This window comes from Patella vulgata, chromosome 8, assembly GCF_932274485.2.
Source record: "Patella vulgata chromosome 8, xgPatVulg1.2, whole genome shotgun sequence".
Lineage (NCBI taxonomy): Eukaryota > Metazoa > Mollusca > Gastropoda > Patellidae > Patella > Patella vulgata.
In genome coordinates this window covers 53,314,163-53,326,455 of record NC_065886.2, presented here as the reverse complement: position 1 = coordinate 53,326,455, position 12,293 = coordinate 53,314,163, and the positions used below count along the sequence as shown (strand labels likewise).

Below are 12,293 nucleotides of genomic sequence, written 5' to 3'. Positions count from 1 at the left end.
TCAATCCCCGCATTGGCCGAGAAAGTTCATAGGATTTTCCGATGTGGTTTCCCCTTGTCAGTGGTGCAGGATGGAGGGTCTGACAAGGACAGCTGTTTAGTCGTTAGGATTGGATAAAAAAAACGAGGTCCCATGTATACTTTGGCGTGCACGTAAAAGATCCCTTGGCAGGTGGAATTCGATATAAAAGTAGGTCATAGTGCTGCAGCCCAGGCAAAATTTCCCTCATAGCACATTGTATAGCGTATGTCTGTCTTCATTAGCCCAGTCAGAGTAGGATGTTAACCCCCCCCCCCCCCCCTTAGCTGTCCTAAAATGTTGTTCTAGTCCAAAAATTATATTTTTTTTTTTTTTTTTTTTTTACAGTTCAGTGTGTGAAACAACTAGTCCACAAGATGCTAACTTTATGTCTGGATCAGCACCAGGTACTCCCATGAAACATTCTACAGGAACACAGGAAGTAAATGAGAGTTATCAGCCCACAGATCCTTTAAAAGAACCATGGTATACTATTGATAATTCTCTTCCTGTGAGGTGTGTTAGATGTTGTCACTCTTTAATCCTCTTTTCCTCGCTACTTTCGCGGGGATTGGATGACCAAATGGTTAGCAAGTGCACGCTGTATCACGAGGCCTGTCATTGAGTCAACTGGCGTGGTTTCGAATCCCTGGTTGTACGTGACAAGGAGTAGGGTCGCCTGTCCAACCTCATGGGTTTTTTCCCGGGTCCTCCGGTTTCCTCCCACTGCTAAAGACCCCTACACGCAAGCGAATTATTGAAATAAAACTGAACCATATGTTAGTCCCAAAATGACCTAGTCTGTGTCGAGTGGACATTAAACCTCATTTCTCTCTCTCTCTCTCTCCGCACTACTTTCAAATCACTGCTGAAAATTCACTTATTTCGAGAATGCTATGAGAATTAGACTTTCTGTTCACTGCTTATATATAACTATTTTATCATTGTGCTTTGAGCATGCTTTTGGATGGATTTGGCACTCTACAAATGTACATTATTATTATTATTATTATTATTTGGTTTCATTTCTTTACATGTACATAACAAGGACCAGGGTCGCCTGTCCAACCTCGTGTTTTCTCCGGGTCCTCCGGTTTCCTCCCACTGCTAAAAACCCCTATGGCTAATGGCCTGATGATTCATTTGATAATGATATATATATTATAGCATGCCACACAATAAATAACATTTTGAAAAATTATTTTCAGACAAATGTAAATGATTTTATGTAAAATGATTTTATGTAAAATGATATTTAAAATCAATATTGTCAAATACCTGTACATGCACATTCTACATGATTCATCTCTGATCTTGTTAAAAACCAATGTAGGTTCTAATGTGTAATGAATCTTTAAAAGTCTTTAACTGAATCAATCCAACCTAGGTATTATTTAATCTTGTGTATCTAGCACTAATTTCTTTCACATTCATTCAATATTAAAGATACATTATGTAAGATTTAGATAAAGAACTAGCCATTCTTGCTATAATAGTTCGAAAGTAGATGATGTAAAATGAATAATTTGAAAATTTCATTCAATTAACTCTATTGCAAGCGAAGATATTAGCCTTTGAAGGTTTGACAGACGTGTGCAATAATTTCAACCACCGTACTGGTTGATCGAAGCTAAGTCTCGGTCCTCCATATTTGATTAAATCGAAGTGTCGCTGAACCATTCTAATCTATTTAATATCGGAGAAATCTGATGCCATCGACAGTTGATTAAGGTCTGGATCAGTTAATTAATGTCTAATTAATACTTTAGAAAACATTTGCGGCCTAAAGAAAGACCGGCAATAGGCAGATTTAGCTCTTGCATAATGCATGTTTAAATCTTTGTTATAAAATTCATAAAAATCATTTAAAATCACCAAAATTCATCTAATTTGTACTTGTGTCCAGTTTAAAGCTGACTGATTAATTTTGATAATGAATGTCCAATTTACAAGTATTTAATTTCCTGACCACTGTTTAAAAATTAATCATTATACATCAATAATCAATTGTGTTGTTTATTTTTTAACAGTTATCGAGAAATTAAATACTTGTAAATTGGACACTCATTATTAAAATTGAATTGTCAGCTTTAAACTGGACACAATGGATTTTTAAACAAGGATTGGATATTAGATGAATGTGAAAGAAATTAATGCTAAATATATATATGTAAGATATTTTCCTGGTGCCATATAAATGTGTGTAATCTTCCAATGTGTCTTCAATCTTCATTGATTGGTTTGTTTTGTTTTTCAGTAATGAAATACGTAGTGTGTCATCTATAGATACTCATGGTGGTCGACAATTGAATCAACAAACTTTACACAACAAACAAATCAACTCATCATCTGGTGATCGTAAGTATTGGAATTATTTCACTCGGTCTAATGAAATACATGTAATATGTGTAGTTTAATGGTCGAGTGCAAGACATTAAGTAATAAATTATACAAGTCCTAAATCTGCCTATTGTAGATCTTTCTTTAGGCCTGAAATGTTATCTAAAGTATTAATTAGATATTAATTAACCTATCCAGACCATAATCAACTCTCGATGTCAAGGCTAGCCATCGATGTTGGCTGGATTAGATTCCTATGTGACGCTTAACAGCCATTGATAATTAAAGGAGCTAAATCGCTAATATTTTGGACCTAGAAATTGGCACAAATGAGTCGCAACACACATAATAATGTAATATGAATTTATATAAACTGTTTTACATTCAATCGTGTCCGTTTTACATTGAATTGTCATCAGTTATGTTCGGCGAAATACGCCAGAAGTCTCAACCGCAAGACAGTTTCTAGCGTCTGGTTATTCCAGTCAACACCGATATTATTTATTGCACATGCTCTCCAAATAAGAATATGATATCACCATTTGACATGACTTGTGGAATATGTCTAACCCCATTCTTTGAGCACCTTGTTACAAATGGCGCTGAAATGCATTATGGTACACGATTCGTGTACCAATGGTAAAATGTTTATTTTGTCTTAAATATTGGATATCAGAAGCCTATCTTTTCCAGGTAAGATCACAACACCAATGCTAATTTAAATTGCAAAAAAATTTGTGTTTTCAATGTCGAAGATTTTGGATGATATTGAGTTACGGACTTAGCTACTTTAAATAAAAAAAGTGGATAATCGAGACTATGCTGTTTATATTAATGATTTTAGTAATGATGACCGAGACTATGCAAAAATTTCACCCGCTTCGTTCTCAGCTCATAGTGGATCAATTTGAATGAAATTTTCAGCAAATTACCTTTACACTATCTAGTTTTTAACTATTATAGCGAGAACTGCCATCTCTTTATCTTATCTCCCATAATGTATCTTTAAGTAATACATTGATATGTTAGCACCTGGGCTATATCTATATATTACACATTATCTTGCACGAGACCATTAAACAACATAAAATACAGACACTATCCAGCATGTGCATTTCATGAAATAGGTCACAAGGGTCCAATATTTCCACTAGTATAAATAATGTACGTTTGGCACATTGCCCGTACGATTATTTGAAACGATGACGTCACATTTTAAGTAAGTTATAATATTTCTAGCTCTTTTTGTTATAGAGATGGAAACTTTAGACATTAAAATTTGATTACACGGAAGACTTTAGATATTCTCTGATTCGTGCAAATTTCAATAAATAATTTGACAGAGAGAAATCTATAGAAACAAACTTCAAATGGCAATAACTTATTAAGTTAGAATATGATGAACCCATTTAAAAGTTGGAGGAAACTACTAAACAACCTTCATGTGGTGATTTGATGTATTTTTAGTGGTGTAAGGGAGATAACTACATTTATTATTAATGACTGTATTCCCATTGTGATGTAATAGAAATGAAATGTGGTTTAACGTCCTACTGTTCTGCTTCTATACTGGGCTAATGAAGACGGGCATACACCAGACAGTGTGCTATGAGGAAAATTTTGCTCGGGCAGCGACACTATGGCCTACTCTTATATCGAATTCCAACTGCCAAGGGATCTTTTACGTGCACGGCTATGTATACGCAGGACCTCAGTTTTCGTCCCATCCAAACGACTAGACAGCTGTCCTTGTCAGGCCCTCCATCCTGCATCACTGACAAAGGGGAAACCAGGTTGGAAAAATCCTAATGAACTTTCTCAGCCAATACGTCTTACCCACTTATCCACTGTGGCTCTCTGTGACATCATACAGATAGTACAATGGCTCCAACATGTATGAATGTTATGTCTAATTAAAAATAAACATCATTTGCATTAATATCATCTGTATTCTATAAAGTCAACTGGCGCGGTTTTTGATTCCCCGTTTGTATGTGACAAGGAGTAAGGTCGTCTCTGGGTCCTCGGTTTCCTCCCACTGCTAAAGACACCTATGCTGAAGCGAATTATGGAAGTAAAATTGAACCTAGTTTGGAGGTTAAACTCTCTCTCCCCCCCCCCCCTCTCTCCATGCCATAATTAATTAATTGTGTTTAATATTTCAGATGAATTCACTCATCCACCACCCAATCCTCATTTACCTGTTCATATTGATGATAATAGGTACAATAATCAGTCACATGTATGATGGTGGTCAGACAAGGTGGTAGTCAATGGCATGGTATTTATCTTATTGTCTTTTATACAATCTCATTTATAGTTTTACTTGTCTTCACATCACTAGGATTAGCATTCTGGTTGAAGTGAGGTATTAGCCAATGAAATGGTCTGTTACGGAAAGTTCTTGGCATGCTCTGCGTCAAAAGTCGCTTGTATGAACTCTAATGCGACCTTCCACTACAACTGGTCAGATCTTCATGTAGTGTAGGTCATCAAAAGTATAAAACAATGAAACGAAATATAGATGTGTACTTTAATCAGATTGTTATAAATATACAGATGTACATTACATGCATGTTATAGATAAATATACAGATGTACATTACATGCATGTTATAGATAAATATACAGATGTACATTACATGCATGTTATAGATAAATATACAGATGTACATTACATGCATGTTATAGATAAATATACAGATGTACATTACATGCATGTTATAGATAAATATACAGATGTACATTACATGCATGTTATAGATAAATTTAAAGGAGCTAAATCGCTAACATTTGGGACCTAGAAATTCACAAAAGTGGGTCGCAACGCATATAATACTGTAATATGAATGTATATAAACTGATTTACATTTAATGGTTTCCGTTTTTACTCCAATTTCAAATCAGTTATGTTCGGCGAAATAAGTCAGCAATCTCAATCGAGTGTAAATTTCTAGCGTCTAGTTATTCTAGTCTACATAACTCCATTTGATTTGGTGCAATGTGTCTAGCCTCGTCCCTCAAGTCTCTCAATACAACTGGGGCTCAAGCGCATTATGGTACACGATTCGTGTACCAATGTTAAAAAAATTATTTTATCTTAAATATCGGATATCAGAAGCTCATCTTTTCCCGGTAAGTTAACATCATCAATGTTGATTTAAATTGACCAATAATTCGTGTTTTCGATGTCGAAGAATTTGGAGGATTTTGAGTTACGGACTTAGCTCCTTTAATATGCATGTACAGATGTTTATACACTAATGTATACATGAATTTCTACAAAATTTGTTATATGAATGATTGGAAATCAGTGGTGGTCAACGTGCATGTTTTTGTTTTTTTTTACAAAAGAGAAGTATTGTAAGATATGCCAGTGGTGGTCGACGTGCATGTTGTTTGGGTTTTTGTTACAAAAGAGAATCATTGTAATATGCTGCAGTTAGCATTTCATTTTTATATATAACAAGATTTATGAAATATTAATAAAAAAAAAAGATGGCAGAACAATGAATAAATGTCTAATATTTAATAGGTTAAATCTGTTCAATCCAGAAGTGTTTGTCAAAGTAAGGGGGGTTGGATGGCGTGCGTGCTGTATCAAAAGGTCTGCCATTGACGTGGTTTCGATTCCCCAGTTGTACGTGGGGGTCGCCTGTCCAACCTCGTGGGTTTTCTTTGGGTCCTCCGGTTTCCTCCCACTGCTAAAGACCCCTACATGCAAGTGAATTATTGAAATAAAATTGAACCATATGTTAGTCCCAAAATGACCTAGTTTGTGTCACCCGGAGTCTCTCTCTCTCTCTCTCTCTCTCTCTCTCTCAATAAAATAATCTATTTCTTATTTCAGGTTGTTTATCCGTGTAGGAATCTTTCCACCAACAACAGAAGTATTCAGTGCTACAAGAGCCACTACACCACCGGTTGTAGGGGAACTCCCTATTATACCCGCAACAATGATAAAACATGTTACAGAGCTCCCTGTTACACCCCCAACAATGATAAAACATATTACAGAATATTTTAATTCCGATACATCTATATATATATAGATTCACCAACACCAAATGTCTGGATTTTGGATTCTCAGACGCCAAACATTAATGTCTATTGGACATTAACAGATATTTAAATTAACTTCGAAAACTTCAGATATCTTATTGATGATAAACTCTTTTTATTTAAAAAAGATCAGAGTTCTTAGCCTGTAAAATTAGAAATCTATAAGTGGCGAGTAGCCATCCCAGATGTCTCTCATGAAGCGACTAGTTTCGTTCAGTTCGAACTCATCTGTTTATATAGTCGTCAGGGACTATATGTTCAAGTTCTAGATAAATATGAAACTTCCTGTTAATAACGAATAAATTCTAGAAATTTGATAATTAATAAGATTGCAATTTGTGTATCTGAAATAGTATCCATGATTAACCCATTATGGTTTATAGTCGGATATTTATTTAATGACAGACTGAAATGTTCCTCGTTCATGTGTAATTAAGATAAATATTTGTGGCCTGTCTCGGCCTTGGCAGTTTCAATTCTATTTACTTAAGTTATGTTTTCAGTGGTTGTCAATCTAAGATGTTTATAGAATCACATGACAGGAAATTGTTTATAGAATCACATGACAGGAACTTGTTTATAGAATCACATGACAGGAACTTGTTTATAGAATCACATGACAGGAACTTGTTTATTGAATCACATGACAGGAACTTGTTTATAGAATCACATGACAGGAACTTGTTTATAGAATCACATGACAGGAACTTGTTTATAGAATCACATGACAGGAATCACATGACTGGAACTTGTTTATAGAATCACATGACAGGAACTTCTTTTGTAAAAGTTTATCATTTCATCTAAAAAATCGATGTATCAACTATACACATACTAAATTTTGTTTATTATTGTTTATTATTATGTAATAAATTGTATCTTTGTGCAAATGCTCTTGAAAATACATTTTGTCATATAAGTTATTTAATCTTTTTGTAGACATACATACATAATTTAGCAAATCTACATAATTTTGTAATAGTTATAGTGATATATAGATTTTGCACAGTTGCGTGCATGCCTTTATTCCTCATATTCCTACATGGCTTTTTGGCCAGGATAGTTTTTGATTAAATAAATTTACTCAAGGGAATGAGATGCTGTGTGATAACATTTTGTTTTGTGTTCTAATTAATATACATTAAAACATATCATCGTTGGTCATTATGTAATTTAACAGATCTCTAATAATCAAAACATAAGATTCAGGTAGAAATAATTTATTTGTGATATTTTTATCTCGAAATATTCTCAATATTATATTATTTCACTTTTATATTGCTTTTACGAATCTCTTTTAATGGGGCATATAGTTTAATTGTTATTATTATATCTATTTGTATTGTTAGAAATTGTTTAAAAGTTTTAAACTATTTGTAAATATCCCTCAAATAAAATATAACACTTCTGGCCGCCGGGTTCACAAAACATTCTCAGACTCAAGTTAAGAATTTACTCAAGACTGTTTGCATTATTTTAACTAAACCAAAGCCCTTTATAAAACTTTTATTGTTTTAATGTATCAAATACAACAATAAGAAACTATGTGCAAAGTTTTATGTTTCTGGATCAAAGATATTTCTCATAAACAGTGATTGGAAGTTGAGTAAATTCTTACCTTAAGTCTGAGAATGCTTTGTGAACTCGGGGACTGAATTTTAATAACATGTTATGTATCCATAAATAAAATTATTCTAAGAAAACATGCCACCCTGGCAACTGGTATCCACATAACAAAACTAACACAGTTGTATGGATGGGACAACAATCACTGTTGTCCCATATAACTGTGTTAGTTCTGTAATGTTTCCAATCGCTAAATGCCACTAAAGGATTGTGTTATCCACATTGTTGTCAAAAAATTGATAGATCTTTATTCACACATGTACAACGATAATGTCCCATGTTATTTTTATTAATACACATTCATTGGATGGTTTATATCATTCAAAAACTTGAGTACATACCCTGGCACAGTGCACAAATAAGATGAGTAGTATTAGCGACCTCGAGTGAGAGAAATTGGGTTTAATGTCCACTCAATACAAACTTGGTCATTTTGGGACTAACATATGGTCTAACACTATTTCATTAATTCACTTGCACATAGGTGTCTTTAGCAGTGGGAGGACCCTACTCCTTGTCAAGTACAAGTGGGGAATCGAAACCATGCCACTTGACTCAATGATAGACCTTATGATGCAACACGCACTCATTAACCATTCAGCCACCCAACCTACATCAGTGGCCTTGTATCAAGATGTCCCGAATTCAATTCCTGGTGAATGTCTAGTTGTTTTGATGAGACATGTGCACAGGGGTATTGTGCATAGTCAATTGGATGGAAGAAATGAAAAGGGCTCCGTGTAACGATAAGAGTTATGCCCCTTTATTTTCGGTAAAATGTCCGACAAGAAAATATTTTAAATCCCATCACTGGTGTGCATACACATATTATATAAGATCCATTTAATATAAGGTAATTATATATGATTTATTGTAAATATACATATTATAAAATATCCCTTTGTAAATATATTTTATTTCATCAATCTTTTAGGGCAGCAAATTTTTATGTCTATTTATTTTTTATTGTCTCGACATTTTACTTTTATTCTATTCAAAATGTCAACATAATACAGGATTAGATTAATCTAGCTCTTTCAGTGAACTGGATGTTTGTGCAAAAAATTTTATGGTAATCAAGATTTGTAGGATGAAGATCGGTGCCAATTAAAATATCCAAATCTCTTTTTCATAGTTTTATTCTTATTCCAACTTTTAATTGTATTTCCTTATTTTAAACAAAGATTACAGTAACTAATTCCGTCCAACTTTATTATATTGATATGTTTAAATGATTTTTTGTTAATATTCATATTGGAATAATAATTTTAGATGAATTATTGGTCATACAAGTTTTATATTGTCTTTATTATATTGAGGGAGATAAGTTATAATTTTATTATATTGAGGGAGATAAGTTATAATTTTATTATATTGAGGGAGATATAAGTTGTGATTATATTATTTAATACGTATTTATCATCTGTGATATATTGGTGATACTGTTGTGATTATATATATGTTTTATAATTTTATTTATTTATTTATTATTATTTCTCTGTCCCTGATTGTGTCAAGTTATCCAAGGGCCAAATAACGAGAATTACCAATCACGATTCGAGAGATAACTTGATCCTACGTTTATCCCTGGTAAAAATCGGCAGTATTTCATTCTAACTAATCCTGCCAATCAGTAGCCATAGAGGGCGGGGCTAAACAACCGAATTCACGCTGATTAATGGCCGGCGAGTTTTACCAGATATAAACAAAGGGTAAAGTTATCTCTTGGTCTGAGATTGGAGAATTACCCGTATCTAATTTATTTTGAATGCCTTATAGAAATAATTATGTCCTTTATTTCCACCAAGTCAAATAATGAAATTTTTTTATGGATTTATTTCAGTAGATTTCTTTATTATAGCCTTAGTTTTGATGATTGATTTTGTTAATTATATTATAATTATTTAATAATTAATTGATTGTTTTTTTTTTGTTTGTAATTAAAAGTAATAATACTCAAGGGATATTATAATATATAAATATTAGCTTAGTTTTAATTTCCTCAACAACATTCCTTTAATGTTTAAACTCGACTTTCAGATCTCACATTTACATTCAAGTCAATTTACGCAGAAAAAATATGAATGATAATATTTATCAAATTATGTCAATTTACATGATCAACTCGTGGTAATTATATTTAAAAATCTGTAAAATTGGTAAGTAATTGTTTACCTATTTTACTAAATTTACATATGCCAGAATTGTTGCATGAGTACTTAACTAAATTCGTTATATACCTCAATGAATATCGGTCATAATGGCCGTAAATTGTCTCATTTTGTATTTACACAATCAAACATTCTATAACATTGAAACTTCACAAAATAAATTCGGCAATTCATTCACACTGGAGCAGTTTTCATTACAGTAGTGAATGTTCCATAGAAAATGTTAGTTTAAATTTGGTAGGAAAAAAAGTTTTGCAATTCAGTCACATTAGGACAATTTTCATTATAGTAGTGAATATTCCATAGAAAATATATTAGTTTAAATTTGGTAGCAAAAAAAACAGTTTTCGTTATGATAGTGAATGTTTTATAGAAAATATGTTATTGTAAATTTGGTGGGTATGTTGTCCCGAGAACCTTTTCTAATATAGCTGTGTATTTGTAATCTTTATACGGCATTTAGTAACTGAACGTATGATATAAAACACAAATTTATATGGAAAACAATCACTGGGTTTATTACACACTACTTTCAACAAGTTCCTCTTGTCATTCTCAAGTAAGTAACATAGTGTGAAATAAACCTAGTGATTGTTTTCCATATAAATTTGTGTTTTCTATCATATGTAGTTGTATGTATATGTGTACAAGTAGCATGGCTGTAGCTATAGTTGTCACATGAACTTTTTCCAATATAGTTGAGTATTTGTATGTATACAAGTAGCATGGTTGTATCTATGTTGTCAGGTGAACTCTTTCTAATATAGTTGAGTATTTGTATGTGTACAAGTAGCTGTTTATATTATTGTGCCTTATTTTCTTACCTTGTAATATACCCATGACAGTCTCTTTATATAATAAACTATTAAATATACCTTCTAATATACCCATGACAGTCTCTTTATATAATAAACTATTTAATATACCTGTTTATTTACATAACAGATCTATCCATATATTTAAAGAAACATGGGCAATCATTTCTAAAACTCGGGGACGGATCCAGGTATTTTTGCAGGGGTGGGGGGCATGCCTGGTTGCTGTTAAGAAAATTTGACAGTTGACAATGTATGTTGCAGTCATCTCTAAATTACGTAGGCATACGTACACATAGAGGTTTTTAATGTCAATTTTTAGGAATCACATTGTGATTTAATTTCATTGATGCAAAACATTAATTGTGATATCACATATATGTCTATATCATTATATCACGCTTTGAATGCCCATCCCATCCCGCCATCTAATGATAAAGGATAAAGCACACGACAAAAGAGAACCACAGACACTTGCAAGGAGTAAAAGACTAGACTTTTAAACATACATGTATACAGATTTTAGTCTCTGTTTGCCATTTCCCCGGTTGTACGTGACAAGGAGTAGGGTTGTCTGTCCAACCTCGTGGGTTTTCTCCGGGTCCCCCGGCTTCCTGTCACTGCTAAACACCCCTACACGCAAGCGAATAATTGAAATGAAATGTCACCGTATGTTAGTCCCGAAATGACCTAGTTTGTGTCGAGTTGACGTTAAACCCCATCTCTCTCTCTCTCTCTCTCTCTCTCTCTCTCTCTCTCCGTTTTTTCCAGTATATCAGTAGATGTTTGTGCCGGGGTGTTGTAGAAAGTAACCTAAATAAAGAAGCGTGTTTATGCAAACACCTGCTAACTTATAGGTGTCCCAGACCTTTATTTCTAGATGTCGGTGTTTTTTTGTTTTTAAGACTTTTATTTCAAACTTGGGAGTGTAATCGTTGCTTGTTATATTCAGTTACGATACATAAACTAAGTCCTTACCAAAAGCCTCACGAGGGGGGGGGGGGGGTGCAGCCGGAGCGCCGCCCCAGGGCCCATAAGAGTCTATGGGACCCATGAATTTCAAAGTTCAAGATTGGGCAATTATGCATGAATTTTTTATTGTTCCTTTGAAGCTTATATAAGTATGTACAAAAGGTTTTCGTTTTATCGCAATCTTAATCAAAATCCCTGTGTTGTAAAGGAGAGGGGGGGGGGGGGGAGGTGGCAAAAAAAGGTCTCGCTCCGGCACATTGTTTTCCTCGCAAGGGCCCGGCCAAACCAA

The 12,293-nt window shown here is 33.6% G+C and overlaps 1 protein-coding gene across 3 annotated transcripts in view; it reads left to right on the top strand.

The window, feature by feature from the left end:
- Positions 1-11,148, top strand: part of LOC126831059 (anoctamin-4) — a 36,429-nt gene extending 25,281 nt beyond the window's left edge. For 2 of the 3 annotated variants that reach the window (XM_056103048.1, XM_056103049.1), the window contains exons 20-23: positions 367-534; positions 2,276-2,376; positions 4,524-4,639; positions 6,209-11,148. In XM_056103048.1, the coding sequence (XP_055959023.1) occupies positions 367-534; positions 2,276-2,376; positions 4,524-4,606 (352 nt within the window). In that variant the 3' untranslated portion in view covers positions 4,607-4,639; positions 6,209-11,148. The remainder of the gene's footprint in view (positions 1-366; positions 535-2,275; positions 2,377-4,523; positions 4,640-6,208) is intronic. The other variant, XM_056103050.1, reaches the window with a different exon arrangement.
- The last annotated feature ends 1,145 nt before the right edge of the window (positions 11,149-12,293 follow it).